Consider the following 18,242-nt stretch of genomic DNA (forward strand, 5'->3'; position numbering starts at 1 on the left):
ACTTCTTTCTGAGAATATTTTCCTGAATTAGGGTGTTTCTTCATCATCAAGTTTACATTTCAAATATCAGGCAGTAGAGTCAGCTGGAAGAAAACCCTCAGGGTTTTCAGTTTTCACTGGAAGCACACAGCAAAACCATGAAGTTTCTCTCCTCCCTGCCCTCACTGGGGAGGGCTGGAATGACAGGCACATGCCGAGTGACACCAGTGTGAAAACACGTACTATCTTAGACTCATAACTCAGCACTTGGAGTAGCTATCAATAGGATCTTAATTAGAAGACCCACCTAATCCCTTACCCTGCTAGGACAATTCATGTGTAACTTGGACATATATTGCCACAGTTATGAAATTTTCTGTTTTACACAAAAACTACCAATAAAAAACATTTCTGGAGGTTGATTTAAAAAAAAAAAAACGTTTGAAAGTAACTAGGTTTCAGGAACTCTACTCTTGAGAGAAGCTACCTCATGGAGTTCACTTTATAATACAAAATAATATAAACAGAAGTGTTTTTCTGTTGGGTTAGTCTTGTAGTTGTTCTAGGTAACACTGACAGATAGATAGGTAAAGGTTCTTCCTTCAAGTAAGGTAAAGAGAAGGCCCTCTCCAAAACGCTTGCGAGTTTCTGAGCAACCTATACAGTGCAGGACCAAAAGAGGATCGCTTATTGTTTGACAGATACAGATCCTTCTCAGACTCTAAATTAACTATTTTTAAAATTAAAGAAATACAACACTTTATGACAGTCTCGGTCTGTCACCTCAAGACGCTAAAGGAAGGGATAAAGGAAGGGAAGAATTTAAGGGAAGGGCAGAATCACCACCCTTCTGTTGAGGTCTTGGTAAATACTTTCCATGTAGCACAGTGCTGTCATAGTATCTCATTTTATGGAGCAGGACACTAAAAATTAGAGAAGAAAAAGCCCACAATACTTACACAAGCTAGTAAGGCATTTTGCATTGCTCCAGGATGGGCTATGGAAATGCACACAACTTGGCTAAGCAGTAACTTGCTAAACCAGTACGACTCTCTTATACTCACAGTGTAAACACAGCCCTTCTGGGCAAGCAGCACCTCATGCATCTGCAGTGTGAGGGCAGCTCAATAAAGTTGGTAATGAAAATCCTGAGCACCCAAGTCACTCATGAAAGTGAGACTTAATGAGTTGAAAATTTCAGTGTGGGTGTGCTCTTGCACAACACTCCCACAACATCTTGCAAGGTTTTCTTGCTGTGAGGTCAATTCTGCAGAGCTTACAAAGAAGGCACCTAAACTGTTGATTAATCCCCTTAAATGCATATTCAAGCCAGAAAAGTCATTTAAACTAAAACCTCTCAAGAGAAGACATTTTATGGTAATTGTGATCTAGTTTGACAGAACAGTAATCATTAGTAGGATCTGTAATAAGAGCCTATTTAACAATAAAGTAATAATTATAATAATAATCTTCTTAATAACGGTTTTCTTACTTGGATTAGGAACGATATTAACCTCATTAACACTCTTCTGTTTGTCATTAGTATAACAAAGGCTAAATAAAATCTATTTAGAGAGATCTGTGTTACTGAACCAACATGTATTTTTAGACTAGATTATGGATGTTGAACTACAAAAATTCAATTTACCAAACTGTAAGGCAAAAGTTATTGTTCCAGAAGAAACATGCTTTGGTTTATACCGTGCCTTGCTTTCCATTTAAATAAAGTTGCAGAGTTGCAAGCCTTTCCTAGCAGTATAATAGGGGGGCTGAAACAAGCCTCCTCTTGCCTGGGGCCAGCTGAGGTAGGCTCACAGCCAGCAGCTGTCCTAACCACCGCCAGGACTCCAGGCTCTAGATCCAACAGCAAGAGCTTAGAGCTTAAATTAACTCTCATTGTACCATTACTCTCACACCTTCAGGCACTCCCTTGGGGACACAGAAGCGGCTCTTTCTCTCTTTTGTTTCTTTTACTAGTTTCTGTCAGCCTTTATCTCACCCCATCTTCACCTCCGCCTTGTCTAGCCTCAAGATGCATGAACTCTGGTGAACCAGATGATCTCAGTAGGTGTCTTCTCTGTAGCCCTCCAACATGAAAAGATGTGAAAACACCTTCTCCGTGGCCTTTCCCTCTGCTATAGACGTGGAGGGTCCTGAAGCTTGAACTAAGGACAAGGAAAGGGAGGCTTTACCTCTTTACCTAATGATGTTTTCCAATTTATCAATTATGGAAGACACTTCACTGTACTGGGCAGAAGGAGATTTCTAGCATCAGGGTGTCAGAGCACTGTTGACCACTTTATATTTGCTTTTTCCTCTTTACCTTTCCAAGACAGTAAAAAGACATTTAAGAAGAAATTGGTGTCCTATTTACATTCATGTTACTTTATATCTGACTCACCATTCTTAACATGAAAAAACTACAGCAGGCTGCTATCAGTTCAAAATCACCTCTTAAAGATAATACATATATTTTTTGTGAGCCAGGGAGTATCCATCAACTACTCATTTACATCACACCCTGTACCTCTAGACCATTCAGGCAGGCAGCCTGGAAAATGACATTATTTAAATGTAAAGTAAAATAAGGCTTGCTAAATCAACAACCATGCAATCACATCTTGTAAGAGGATCCACGTTTGCAAAACAGAGCCCAAGATCACTTTATCCTCTCTATTCCTGCAAGGAAACCTACTACCGCTTGACAGCTCAAACAGTGAATGGCATGAACAAAACGCACTTCAACAGTCTGCTGCCAGCAGCTGAGCCTGCCTTGCAACAACAGCACTGAGCACCACAGCAAACAGTCACCACACAACCAGAGTGCCAGCTGGAACAGCTCTGACTGGTGTTTCAACAGCGGTTGAGAAAAGCTGGGTTTGCATGCTACAGACTGTACTGCCACAGGAGCTTCCGCTGGGATAGAAGGTGAGGTAACAAGCAAGGGCACATATGCTCCAAAAGTACAGTCTTTGTAGAGTGAACAACTTGGTCAACACCAAGCAGAGAAAGGAATAACTAGAGCAGTATCCAGGGCAGGATGGAAAAAATCAGGGTTCCTCAGGTCAGATCTCTTTTCCATATCTAAGGAAAGCTAATAAAAACACAAGGCTGTGAAAGAAATGATAGAAGTCTATTAGCATGCCAAGGAAAACAACATGTCTAAGTCTGCATAATAACTTATTGGGGCAAAAACAACATCAGTAACAGGCTTCCCAGACTAGGGAAATTCTATGTGCTGAAACTCCTTTGTGTGCTGTTTGTGTTTCAATGGCTTCTCTACAAAAAACGCATGCCAAAACCCATTTATTAAAGTGCCAGAAATTACAGACATGACTCTCTCTCTCATAGAAAATCCCATCACATGTTTTTAGGATATTGCAGTAGCAAATGTTGGTACCAAAAATATTAAAGATACGATGTTCTTGGGGTGACATTTAAGCACAGCAAAAATACATTCCCAGGACTGGGACTCACTGAACAACTGGGCCAAGAATTTTCTAAATGACAAAGAGATCAGGGGGGCAATGGATGAGAGCAGGCCAATACTGCAAAATCAAAGTTATAAACAGTGACTGTTCTGATCAGTTTTGAGTTCATACTCACCCGTACAACTACCACTTGTACAGACACATGTTCAGGCAGTCGAATGGGAGCTCGGAAATGCATTGCCAAAGCTACCAGAAGGTGAAGAATGGAAATCAGATTCTTGCCATGGATTGCTAAAGGGAACAAGGAAAATGAAGCAAATAAAATAATTCTGAAGACTTATTTTAAACATACAGCTCTGAGAAAATCGCAGGAAAAAGGCAGTGAAAAATCCCTTTGGTGAACACAGACTTTTTTTGCTTTAATCCTTTTTCCTCTTTTTCCTAAATTTACAAGGCCTACAACACAATTTTATAGGTAATAAAATCTAGATCCAACCCCCCCTTCAAATTACATGTCTAACTTAGGAGTTCAAACACTTCAGCTCCCTCTCTTGTCAACAAAGACTGGCAGACTCAATCATTGTCTTCCACTGTACTGCCAAAACTGGAGAATTCTGCTTTTAGCAGACTTCCAAAGTGTTAACACAAGCTTTCCTGGCTATATGAGATGAACCCCGCTCAGTGCTTAGGGGAACAGACATCTCAAATTCCACTCTCACTTTTGGACTGTAACAGGCCATGCTTGAACAGAGGACACTTTTTGCTTAGCTTGTCAGAAGCTGCATCCTCCAGCAGGACACAGGATCCTTTTGCTCTCACTGGGGTGGCCTGAAGGATTAGACCACACTCTATAGTACTCAAATGACTAATACATCTGTCACACCTGTAGGGATTCAAATTCAGGAAGCAAACAAACAACTTTCTAATGAAAACATAACTTTAAAAGAAAAAATTACTTCAGTTATCCCATAGCCATGTACATCTGTCCTTAAACTAAGACCACAGAAGAAGGTACCAGTTACAATCCAATACATGGATGTTGCAACACCCTCTACACAAACAAATAAGTAATTTTTAAAAACACACTGCATCACAGAGAATATGATCAACCTACTGATTATCATACCCTCCTTGCCTGTGAAGCCGAGACAGAAAGCCTAACAGAGTCCTTACAGTCAACGTTCCACTTGATTGTCCAGCCATGGGGTCGGAGTAAATCATGGACAGCTTCCAGTACTGTCTGCAACTTTTGTTTCTGACCAATTTCAGATTGCGTCACTTCTGCCACGTTCAGTTTACGGTCAGCCAATTTTTCTGTATTTGGAAAGAACAACAACAAAAAGAACAGACAAAATAAGATTAAACAAGGGCCTGGGTGGGATTAATGAGCACAGAGCACTGGGTAGAGCTGGACTCTGCTAGAAATTTTCCAAAAGAATGATCTTCCTTAGAAAGCAAAATAGCTGAAAGCAAACCTTTCATCGAAGTGCATCAATTCCAATAAAACCTGTGTTAGAAAACTGGTAAGGTCTGGCAGAATATGCTCATCAACCAGGTGTCAAAATACATAACAGTGTTCAGATAGGCACCAAGTTAGTAATAATATTTATTGTAACTCCCATTTTCTTTCACTGTTGAAAAGCATTTGGCACAACACAGCCTCCACTACACACGGAAACTGCACAGGTTTAATGGACTTTTCTAACAACAATTCAATTTAGGACAAAAAAGGGGAAATTTTGTGTGAACATTTACTTCAGCTTGATAAGCTTTATTTCAGGTTAGCTAAGGTATGAATTTAAGCTAAAGCAAACTGCCTCCACAAACCATCATTTATGAGTCACAGACTCATATGACCCACAGATTTGTACTGGCTTAGTGGAACTAATTTAAAGAAAGAAGTAAGTTGGTACAGTCTTGTCATGTTGTTATGACATTGTCACATCATGATTGATCACTTCTAAAAATGAACTAATGCAGGAAATTTTGTAAAATGTCATTACTAAAATTTGAATTCTGTTTCTGTAACACAATTATTTGTTGCCAAAGCCACAGACAAGTCATTCTTCTCTTCCTCTGCACCGCGGCCCTTGCCAAAGACACAGAAGCAGAACTTCTCAAAAAAAAAAAAAAAAAAAAAAGAAAAGAAAAAAAAGGCGAAGAGAGCTGAGAAAGTGGGGTAGAGTCCTCCAGCCATCAGAACAATGGGAACAGCTAATCTCTTTTCTGCCTTCCACCCTGGAGAAAAAAATCATCAAATTCACTGTGCTGCTGAGACTACGAAGTCAGGACAAACAAAACATACTTCACCAAAACTTTTTTCACAAAGTGGCATGGGCTTCAACTCCAAAGATTCTTTCAGAAACATTTCAGAGTTGTCAAAACCTGTTATACCAATATTGAAAACGGTTCTGCTCTCAAGTTCAAGAGTATGTTTCTTCTGGACATTTTACATAGCTGAAGATGTATTTTTTAGTTGGTTTTTTTTTTTTTTTAAGAAGTGACAGAAATACAAAAATACTTTAGTAACCCAAACAGAAGAGACTTGAAGGTTATCAAATCACAAATACCTTGAAGATTTTGACTGCTTCTGTCAAACTACAGTAGGAAATTTTTATCAATATCTAAGTAATATTCATTGGGAAAACGTTCTGTAACTAATATGTGTCTGAGTTTTTAAAACTGACTACCAAAACATGGAATTATTATTTTAAATTATTTTAGATGTTTTTACAAAAAAAAAAATATACTACAGCATTCACTCTTTGGACATGAGTTATGGCTCCTACATACTCTCAGCCGAGGTTAGCAAGCAGAAACTTATTTCCTTTCACCCTGACACCATGTATACCAAGCCACTGCAGTCCCTCTGCACCTCACTACTTGTACCTTGATAAAATTAACTAAACAAGCTGCCTCAGTCAGACAGCTATTTCTAATCTCTTACTCCAAACTGCTTCAAAATAAGCCCACTGACAAGCTGTGGTCTTTCATCTTTTTTGTGTGTCTGCCTGCTAAGGCAGATCTTCTTGAAACATCTCTCACACACAAGGAATGGTAACGACTGCTTGAAGTGTAATGACCCTATTTTGTTAGCCTTTCTTGCAGGCAGCAGAAGACATGCACAACAGAGGGCTGACCATTCCAAGGTCTTGAGCAACAGGAGCACCACCAGAAGCGTGACGTGCTTTGCCTCTTGGATCAATGACACAGCACAAAGATGGACAGATTCAGTAATATAAAGTCTTATTGAAGAAAGCAGGAAACCACTTATTGAAGAAAGCACTGAAGAAAAACACATGATGGTGGTTGATTTGTGATAGCTTCAGGTCGGGGGAGAAGCATTTGCTGTCCAGTCAAGGCCCAACAGGAAGAAAATGAGGAAAAACCAGCCCAGTTAAAGTGTCAGGCTGCAAGATATACATGCCTATGTTTCCTCCTGTAGGATACGCAAAGTCCAACTGAGCTACACGTGTACATGTGTATGTAAAACTAAGCACTTTCTAAATGTCTGCAGGCCTGAGGGTGGAACCGTAGCCTCCACAGGGAGCGTAAGAAAGCAATGATACCTACAACAAATGCCTACAATGAAATGCACTACCACCTGCTGTAACAGCAGTGTCTCTATGTTAAGAAGTACAACTGTATTCACACAAATACTCCCCAGCTAAAATGAACTCTACACCCCTGCTCCCCACCATAACTGCAGGGTTCCAGCTGCAGTCTAACCAAGCAGTGTTAAAAAGTACTCTTGTTTTATTCCTCACGTTATTTTTGAGGAGTTTTATTGCACACAAAATTAATTGCTGTTAACCACTTTCAAAAGTTTGTGAATGCTCACCAAAATGCTGCAGACCTGTTATTTAAGGCGCATACGCAGAAAATTCAGTAAGCAGCATCCGTTAGCACCAGTGGAATTAGCACCGCTAGGTCCTCTTGCCCCACTCTGACACATACATCCCACATCCCAGCCCACTCTGGAAAACATGTCACAAGTAAACCAAGAAAAGTTCTGACTATCTGTCTCCAAGAAACAGTGTGGATTTACAATGGCACTTGAAGCTTCCAAGTCTATTTGTTTGCTAAAAGCACCCCCCCATAAATCACTACATCATCATAAGGTTTTCTCCATTGTGCTTCTTGTGTGAACACACACATTGCAAAGATGTAAGGGGGTTCCAAAATTAAAATTCTTTAACCGAGTATAGGTTTTAATGAAATATTCACACATAGGCGTGTATTATGAGTACATGCCTGCTGCCATGCATTCTCTTTTTCTCATTTTTTTCTCCCTAAAAAGTAATTCTATCAGGACCTCAAAAAAGTTCTCAGCCCAGCAGCTTTCAGAAGCTAAATACACAGACAAGATTTTGGACCACATGGCCTCTACTTGGTTCCCCACTGTAAACACCAATCTCTTCACCTTTTTTCTGCCACATACTTCAGCTGCCTGGACTATACTTAGTCCACGAAACAAATACCTAAGAATCATCTGGATTTCCTCCCCTTTCAGCAGACAGCCTGAGAACAACAGATGGAGAAGCTGACACTGTAGCTATCAGTAAAACAAATTGTATCCCTGGTGAGATGGTGAGTTACTGCATAGGCCTGCTGCTGTCTGCAGCTTTGGAAGAGATTAACTTTGGGCCCCCTCCAGTCTTTGGGGACGCCTTCTCTTGTGTGCACTCACCTAGCAGCTTTTGCAGCACCTGCCCATCATAAAGGTCCTCTTCAAGCTGTTTGACAATGATTCTCTCCTCCACCAGCACATCATTAATCCAGTCAATTAGAACCTGGAAATACAGAAAAAGGAAACAAATGTCTAAAAACCACTGAAATATGTTCCTTTCATTCAAGACAGTAATCAGGAATATAAAACAGAGCAAGAGTAACGATATTTATGTATTTCCAAGTTACAGAGACAAAGAGATGATTTTGCTCTACTGTTTTTAATTCAGGTCTGGCAGCATGACAATTTTAGTGCCCTCTATTTTTCCTCGTTAAAACGTCTCATTGCACCAGTTCTACAGCAAGTAGCAACTAGCAGCTCTGCAACAGTAACCTTTGCTAGTATCTATATTCTCCAGGTCCCACAACTCACGTCTTACCTGCTTTATGTGAGCAGCAGACCTGCCAACAGATAACAATAGTCCTATGCTCACACCATGATCTCTACCCCGAACAGATGAGTGGTGTGCCAAAGAAGAGCTTCAGAGAGCAAGTACGGTCCTACTACTAGAAGCTAAACAAACCCACTAGCTAGATCCCTGCCATCAGCAACAGGATAAGGTACTTTATCTTAAGTTGTTGCAGAGTACAGAACTCTGAAATTAAAAATTTGGTCAAACAGGCCTGATAAACCATTCTACAACACATATAATAGTCCCCATATGCTGACTAACATAACTATAAAAATCATTCAATCACCTACAAAACAGGAATGAACATAAAGAATGTTTAAAAAGAAAAGGAACTGAATTTATTTTTCCAGGTGCCAAAGATAATAATTTCAAAACAGTTACAGGAAAAATAGCCTTGACTGATTGAAGTTGGCAGTAGTGCTTTCCTCCAATTTATTATTTGGAAAATGAAATTACTTTCATAAAAATATCATTGTGTGGGAAGAGACACAATGTTAAACCCTGCTAAATCCTTGATTCTGTAAGACGGGAAGAATATTGACAGTCACAGACATGCAAAATCCATTAACTAGAGCCACCCAAAGCAATAAACCTCATTTAATAATTCTGCAGTTTTAAATTTGCTTCATACAAAATTGTGGATTCTTTAAATTCACTTTCTGATTAAATCCCATACTTCTGCCTTTCCTCAGTAGTCACGATGGCTAAGAAAGTTTTGGTGTTTTAATATACAAGAGAGAGTGAAACAAAAGAAAGTAAACAAAATATAGACAGGTTTGCACTGGATAACATCCACCTTGGCAATCCTAGGAAACACAAGCATTTGAATGTGTTCATTTGAACATGTTGGTCACAAGGACATTTAAGTTATTAAGCCTGGCTACCGAGGTTCATTGAATCTACCAACCTCAAGTAAGTTTCGCAAGGTTTAGTGTCCACAAAGAAGTTTACAATCCAAACACAAAATATTAATGTTTTATGCACGTCTAATCTCTATCTTTAGTACTTCCAAAGCATGCTGAAAATGTGCAGGGCTGAAACACAGCTCTAAAAATAGCATAAGTGGCAAATTTCAGCTGAGTGATATGGCAACTAGCCAATTTATAGAAAGCAAGGATCACCATCAATGCTCACATATTCAAATCACTTTTGCCCTCTCTAAGCTGCCCAGAGGGATTAAAAACCTTAATAATAAAAATGACTCCTCTAAAGAGGAGCTTTATTTCTTTCAAAATAAAACTTTTCTGGTAAGTTATTCACTAGTCAGTATCAGCAACTTGTATCAAAAGCAATCTTCTCTAGAGCAGGTAAAGGAAAAGAGGAGGTAATGCTTGAGACAAATGTGGACATACAAAGTTGTGCTCTGCACCAGTATTATTTCCCCAGTGCTCCCCTGTAACCTTGCAGGAACCTTACCTATCACTTGGGCCATTCCCCCTATCAGATGGTCTCTGCTGTGTGGTTACAGTGACCACCACTGTTCCAATACATGCCGCCAAGTTGTTCCACACTTTCACATCCACCTAATGCCTTTTGTTAGGCAAGAGGGTCATACAGTTCCTCCCGCTCCTTCCCCTCATGCAACACCTTCATGGCTTGTAACGCCAATGAATTGACAACTGCACTTGAGGAGCCCAGCCTGCTGGCACAGCAGCTATCCCTGGCACCTGGGGTGCTGGATTGAAAGGGGTATTGCAGCAGCATGCCCTGGCAGGTACATCTCATCCTCTCACTTTGGCTGTGGTCACGGGAGCCATGCTAGGAAGCCTGTCTCCTGAAACATGCTCCAACATGCCCTAGAAACCATCTCCTTCCACTGTCACACAGCTTGATATATGTTACCGCGTGGGGGCAGAGAAAAACGTCAAGACAATTCTTCCTGCGTTTCACCCTCTATCCTCTCAGGATGCCTCTTCAGCAGCCTCTGCATCAGGTAAACTCTCCCTGCCTAGTCCTTCTCCTCTATATTTAAAGCTATGGTTTCCAAAAAAATTGTAACACATCAGCTAGCATCTGCCACAAGGCATCAAACCTTTGGAACTCCTTTGAAAACCCCAACCAAGATTATCTTATCAGGGATTATAGCCAGCAAAACTTAAAAGCAAGAAGATGCAGCCTAAATAAAAGTTAGCAGAGATCTGCTCCGCAGGTGGGGAACCATGACCACATTTGGCAAGAAAACTCCAATCAGCTATTCTTGTCTCTTTTGATCTTTTTCAGGGTATAGAAGGACATTCACGTTAAAAGGTGGAGAAAGACATTAGGCCAGACTTCCAAAAGTCCTCAGAAGCTCTGTTAAAGGAAGACTCAGGATGCTAAACTATTTGAAACCATTAACATTTTGTCTGTCCTGTCCTGAATGGTACTGAAGTCAGAATCCAGAAAATGTCAAGGAATTAAAAATAGAAGTCTGGAAGTACCTTCTAATGTAGAAGTCAACATCCGATTTCCAAGAGTTTAGGTACACAGGAATCACAAATTAGCTTTGGGTACAGGGTGTTAAAAAAGGGAAATACGTACACTACGTCCTACTTAAATGTTTCAGAGAAATTTAGCACTGAAGAACTTGTGGCAAAAAAGTACATAACAGAAATATAAGTTAAAAGAACTATGGCTAGACCTTGTTTATTATTTTAATATTTCAGAACCTGAATGAAAGAAAAATATCCCAAAGAACTTTTTAACTTCTTTAGTATTCAGACTACAGCTCCAGCTCCGCCACAAAAAAAATGGATCTGCAGTTTATACTCACAATAAAAAAAATAAATCCAAGTGTTCTTTTTTAACAGCCCTTGAAGACTGGCAAGTGCTGCAATTAGAAAACAAAACCAAAAATTAGATGTCCCACCTCTTGATTTCCTGGTTGTGTCTTAATTCGGAGTCTGGAAAAATCTTTCTGCACAGAATTTGTTTTTTTTTAAAAAAAAAAAAAAAAAACAACAAACTCTTACAAGGGAAATAAAGCACCATATTGCTTATTGAAATGGTGAACACACAGAAATACGTTGACTCTCTGCTCATGAAAAGTCAGTTCTCCTGTTCTTTGTAGCTGCTCCTCCATGCAAAGACAGAAGCAGAATATATTTAATAACGCCTACAAATTAAAAGAGCCTGATACAGGCATGTAGTACATGGTGGGAAACACACAGAAGGTGTGTTTCCACACAACCTACGCTGTGTTCAAGTTTTGGGGCAAGACACTGAGGTGTTGGAGCATGGCCAGAGAAGGGCAGTGAAGGTGGTAAGGGTCTGGAGCACAAGTCCTATGAGGAGCAGGTGAGGGAAATGGGGTTGTGTAGTATGGAGAAAAGGAAGCTCAGGGGAGGCCTTGTCACTCTCTACAGCTACTTGAAAGGAGGTTGTAGCAAGGTGGGTGTTGGTCTCTTGTCCCAAAGAACAAGCCATAGGATGAGAGGAAACGGCCTCAAGTTACATCAGGGGAGGTTTAGATTGGACAGGAGGAAACAATTCTTCACCAAAAGGGGTCATCAAGCATTGGAACAGGCTGTCCAGGGAAGTGATTGAGTCACCATCCCTGGAGGTATTTAAAAGACATGGCACTTAGGGATGTGGTTTAGTGGTGGACTTGGTAGTGTTGTGTTTGCAGTTGGACTTGATGACCTTAAAGGTCTTTTCCAACCTAAGTGTTTCTATGATTCTATGCTTACCTTCAGTCTGCCTGGTCTCACGCTTCTCTATCCATTTTTTCGTTTCTGTGCCTGCATTTCATACACCCGCAGTTCAATATTGACCTTTACGCTCGGGCTACATTTGCTGTGTTAAATAACGGGTGTAAGAGGAACACGCCAGTGCTGAGGAAGTGCTTTACTGCAAAGCCTCTTCTCCCAATGTGAGCCCTAACATCCTTACACACAAGGGCTGGTGAACCCACAAGATCCCCCACATAGTTAATGATCTTCAATGCACCCGAGACTCAATCTTTTGCAGTACTTGGAGACTCACAAAACAGCACGCAGGTACACAGAAGTGTTCATTAGGTCACTTGTCATACCTTTATATAAAGCTGCTTTTCTATAGTCTTCTATAGTATTTGGGATTAGCAGCTTGATTTTAAAACCTTGATACAGTATCTCAATGTCCTGACAAACATGCTTACCCTTTCAAGCATATCCATTCTCACACAAAACATCTCTGAATTGCATCAAATGCTCAGACACATGCATATGCAATTGTTGCCAAATTTCCAGTGGTGCTTTAAATTCTGACACATCCACGTATCATTTTTAGGACAAATGCATATGTCCACTTAAATGAGCCATGCTACATTACTAAACACTGGGCTGAAAATTGAAATCTGCCACGTGGCAGACAGCAGAAACAAAAGTGATGGAAATCTAGAAAGAAAAATTAGCGTGCCTGGCAAATTTGGTTTTTTAGTTCATGTAAGATGGGTTTTTACATCACACTTCATCAGCTCAGTGAAGTATTTTTGTTCTGCAGGCTGGCTGCTCCCATCGCAGTGACGCACATTCAGAGTTAATCTGTAGAGTTCAAGGGCATAAGGACCTCACAATCATCGCTACACAGCAATAAATAAAATGAAAAATAAGACAAAATACATGAACACATGTGGCACAATGGGAAAACAGGAAGCCCAGTCACCAAAAACAGCAAAGAAAGAAAACTGATTTCAATGACCCTTTTCCCCCTGACTTCTGGGAGAATTAGGAAGCAGAGATCAAAAGGTATGAAAGCTTAACTGGCTTCAGGGTTTAGCACGGAAAGTAATATTAAGAATTCATATTCAGGCCTGGAAACTGTTGACTAAGCACAAAGCACTGGCAGTAAACACAGAGAAGGCTTCTTGTTTTCAGAAGCACACCACATAGCATTTAGGAAGCACAGTTTCTTCTGGTCACTTGCAAAACCTTACCCAAAGGCCAGCGGCTTCATTTCGGTTTTCTCTTCACCACAGTGAATTTTAAGAAGCCATAAAATTAGACATGGAAAAAAGTGATAATTTACTACAAATGAGAATGTTTACTCATTTTAGGAAGTATCTAGATCAGCAGTGTTTGGATCTGTATTAAGTTTAGATGAGGCTTTAAAGGCCACAAGTTGTTGCAGTATCAGCCAGTTTTAGGGAAGTCTTTGCAGGGACAGAAAGTGTCTTGCAACTGTGACTTGCTGTCTTTTGTCAAGGCAAGGCACTTTGATGAGACCCAGCTCTTGCAAGTTGCTGTTTGGATTCAATTAGTAGCAGCTCTTCTTCATACTTTTCCCACTGAAATACATGAGAAAACCCTAGGAAATCTGCCACATATGTGATACGTTAAAATGTTTTTTCAAAGTCTCTGACTCAATTCCTACAGCCTGTTAAGTCTAATTATGTTTAGGACGACAACCAGCAATGAAGCTTTTGAAACTTTTACCCTTCGGCAATATCCAAACCAGAAAGGGGGGAAAAGATTCTTTCCACCTTTACACCCAATGGAAAGGGATTGTAAACAGATTCACAGTAACATATAGACTAGAAACCTGAGTGAAGAGTAGAAAAAGAAGCAATGTATCACAGGACACCTCTATATCCCATCACAAAACCACCCAAACTTACAATTCAAACACTCACTTAAGTCAGCAGTGCGCTTGTCACTTGGCAAATATTGGGAAACGAGTAAAAGAAGCTCACACATTCAGACACCAGAAACAGTATTTTGCAAATACACACACACACATATAAAAATATAAGTAAAACAGTAACTCATCTCTTTCCCTGATTCAGATTTTCAGGTTTAGGTCTGCTCAGCCATGTATCAAACTGATTACACACAGAGCAAATGAAGTGAGGAAGAAAAGGCTTCTGGCCACAGCCTGTGGCCAACTATTTTTAGAGTTCCATCAATGATGATAATGAGCAACATTTTGAGACATAATTCTAGTTCCTGATGATTTTCCTATGTGCAAGAGGACTTAAAGCTGGTATTTTAGCTTCCCAAACTACGCAGCCTTCAACAAGGAGATTCACTATTTGCTTTAATAAGAGTGAGGGTATGAGGCTTTTTGTTGCATTGGGTTTTTTTCTGTTGGTGTCTCCATGTTACCACAATGTGATACAATCTGTCTCTCCAGAGTTACAAAAGCTCTGTCAAAATCACTTCCAAACTCTCACACATGGCTTGCACTATGCATGTAATTCCTATGGCATGAGGCTAGCAGAAATTAAAACAACATTCTGTGGAGACAAAGAGATATTAAAGCAGTGTCAGCAACAGATAACTGCAGCTTCTTTGCACTGAGATCCATTTACCCAACTGCATGTAACTGACAGAACAGAAACACTCAAAACCAATGATGGTAAACCATTGGCATGTCTAACTGGTGTTGAAAGAGATTTGGGCTGGCACCAAGGAAATGAAGTCATACTGCCAAATTTCAAAAGGCATGAGGCTCTGTTGCTGCTATTGACACATTCCTCTCAGAGGGGAAAAGAGAGAGAACCACTCTGAACTAAAAACACCCTCCATCTATTCAATCCTCACTCTTTGCTAGTCTGTGGAAATCTTTCATTCCAAGCTCTGTGGGGCAGGCAGTCGCAGTCTTTTCTGCTGGCTGCTGCTGTACAGCATTTCGCACAGCTAATTCTCATCCCAGCACTGGGGCTCTTGGAAAATATCGTTAACTACTGAAGAACAGAAAACAAAGAATAAATTGCTCATTTTTTTTCATTATCCAACTCTGTGGCATAAAATAGGTTTTGCCAACATAACTCAACCCCCTCCCTGCCTTACAGATTCACACCAACGTAGCGTTTAATATTTTTCTAGCTGAATCTCCATAAAAACTCTCAACTGCTGAGAGGTATGCAAATGATTAGCCATTACCTAAATTACATCATTTTCAAGTAGACACTCTACGGGACACATCTCTCCTTTAAGGATGATCCCAAGGAAACAATTTCCAGTTATGTGCTGTTCCCCGCACCAGCTGCTCCAGTTCAGTTGGTAATATGCTGCTCTCTCTTCATGCAAAGTGTAAACTGGCACGGTGAACCACAGCCTGATTCTGCAGCGTGCAGTAAGCACTCAGATACATTTTCAAGTGCCGCTCTAGCCCTGATTTTCATTCTTCCTGAAGCTTTTCATAACCTTGCTAGACTACGACATCCATGGAAGACTCACCAACTCACATTAAATTCAACAGCAAAATTCCCAACTTAAAAGCAATTCTGATCTCAGTATCAAGTCTCCTGCATCACAGAGTGCATCTGGTTCCTTCACTGCAACAACTCTGTTTCAGCCAAATTATGCACGAAAATATCACTGTCACACTAGCAGAGAAACCACAGCGCATTTTAAAAGAGTGGTGCAAGACCACTGTACCTTTTGAAAGAATTAATAGATTTAGGTACTAACAAAGAAAGAATGTGCAAATTCACTTAATTTAAAACCACCATGTATTCCAGGTGAATTAGAATAACAAAGAAATTTGATCACAACTCTTTGCTAAACTCGATTTGATGTGGTTTTGTAATCCTAAACATGTTACTGCAGTGTTAATAAGAGGTCACTAAGCTTGTTTTAAAGATGCACCAGACGAGCAGTTTGCTGAGGCATTCTGTGAAGCACATTTGTGCAGCCAGGGTGCACAAGGTTTCCTGAAAGGAATGTACCACAGCTCAACCCTCTATCCAGAGACGGTATACACTACCCAGAGTTCTAAGACCCACCCAGCTACAGCTGCATGGTTGTTTCCAAGAAGTGCGTGCTTGTGTTAATTTTCATGCTATACTTTGTCTGTATTATTTTTAAATTATTTTTTGTTAGAAAAAGGACACATTTGTTTGGACTTGCCGTCCCTTCTCTTCCTGCTCAAGTTTTCACTATGTTAACCTCAACGACTTACTGCATAGAAAAGTTTCTCCTAAATGCTAGACCCTCAAGATCAAATCTTTCATCATGCCTGGCAGAAACTATGAGCACTGCTTCGGCAGGAAGCCATACTTCACATCAGCACAGCTGGAAACACCATTATCAACACCTTGGGCAGGCATCTCCAGTGACAATACAGATTCAGGACAATCTGGTCCTTGCCCCAAGTAGCCAGGTAAACTGAGGACTTCTCTTAAAAAAAAAAAAAAAACAAAAAAAAATCACCAAACCAACAGAATATAGGGCAAGAAGAATCTCAGTTCCAACTTTTCTGTAACACTAGAGGTCTCCTCCTTGTGCCCTACCATGCCCATGCTCATTTCAGTCCTACTCCTTTTTTCTCCTGAAATCTCACTAAGCTTTCCAAAACTCCTTCCCTGTTTTCATAAACAGAAGGAACCTATGTTTACGTGCGGTGAGTGCAGGTAGATTCAAGCCAAGCACTGATCCTCACTGTGATAATCACAAGGATATGAATGGACAATGGAGCCTTACTCTGTACTTACATGAGCACTTACTTACTTACTCTGTACCATCAGCACTCTGACATTCAGCCTTTTCTTTTTTCTCTCGTTGTTACTTTCAGCCTTACCTTGTTGATGACCTCAGTTTTCACATATACTTCAGTAACAAGTTGCTATTCCTCAACTACATTCTTAGTAATCAGCTTGTAAATTACTCCAGCTTACTAGTTGAAGATTTGAAGGAGGACAAAATTTCTTACCTTGATCAGTTCTTTGAATTTGGGGTCTTCTTTTGAGTTAGGATCAATCATCGTGCGTTCTTCGTTCTCCTCTGTCGAAGTAAAAATAGGAAACTTTAGCGAGAACCACCTCAAATGTACACTGCTGAAATACTGCAACAATTCCTAATCATGAAGTTGCCTGTCAGCTGATCAAGAAGTGACAGTGCCTAGTCATCATCTTAGCAAGGGAATTTCCGATGATCGAAGTGTTAGGCATTTTTAGAGACACACAGAAAGATAACACAGCTCTAACTTCCCTAAAATAAAATTGTTTCCACTGATTTTCCCCAGCTCAGACCCTGCTGTATGCAGAATACTTCAGAAAAATTGCCATCCTCTGTACCCTGAGGGGCATGATAACATCAACATACCAAAAAGTGCAGTCAACTAGTTTTCTCCCTCTCCTCAATTTTTATTTGATTTCTATTTGAAAATACCTGTCCCAAATTACACCATCTTGAAGAGTACAGCAAGCTTATGGTACTGCACTCAGTGTAGCTGCTGAGACTTGGGCTGACACTTTGTTCCTGTGCTCTCTGGTTCCCTGAAACTTTGTCATACATGTGGCCCCGAGTGCATGAACTCCTTAACCTCTGGTTAAGCTGGAGAATGAAAATTACCCCAATTTGTATCAGTTGTACTTGTGCATGGTGAAAGAACATCAAATAGATTTCTGAGGTGTAAAGTCTTCCATTTCTTCCATTGCTGGGAGATGGAGAGATGTGAGAAATGCTCTCCAATGGCCAGCAGGACAACCACAAGAGGCGCAGGTAAAGATTTATTTTTAGAAGGGATGATTTGATGCAGAAATGTTGGTAGCAAAATTAACTTGACTTCAGTAAGGTTAACAATCAAACAATCTTTGGCAAAATTATCTTCAAAACAGCACACATGGACACGTGCGTGATGTGCATGTTTGTATGCTACCATAAATATGGACACCAGTATTTAGGAAGCAGCTGGAGTAAGTCTCATTTTAGATTCTGGTGCTTGCTTTCAAGTAGCAGACCTCTCCCTGCACCCTTCATTTTAGCTCCTTCAGTAGCCAAGTAGTAGC

At 40.3% G+C, this 18,242-nt stretch overlaps 1 protein-coding gene across 2 annotated transcripts in view; it reads right to left on the minus strand.

Moving 5' to 3' along the window:
• The window catches only part of PARVB (parvin beta), a 68,366-nt gene that overhangs the window by 20,552 nt on the left and 29,572 nt on the right, over window positions 1-18,242 (minus strand). For both annotated transcript variants that reach the window (XM_040595434.1, XM_040595435.1), the window contains exons 3-6: window positions 17,165-17,235; window positions 8,101-8,203; window positions 4,584-4,724; window positions 3,586-3,701 (exon numbers count right to left, since the gene is read on the minus strand). In XM_040595434.1, the coding sequence (XP_040451368.1) occupies window positions 3,586-3,701; window positions 4,584-4,724; window positions 8,101-8,203; window positions 17,165-17,235 (431 nt within the window). The remainder of the gene's footprint in view (window positions 1-3,585; window positions 3,702-4,583; window positions 4,725-8,100; window positions 8,204-17,164; window positions 17,236-18,242) is intronic.

Source organism: Falco naumanni, chromosome 5 (assembly GCF_017639655.2).
Source record: "Falco naumanni isolate bFalNau1 chromosome 5, bFalNau1.pat, whole genome shotgun sequence".
Classification (NCBI taxonomy): Eukaryota; Metazoa; Chordata; class Aves; order Falconiformes; family Falconidae; genus Falco; species Falco naumanni.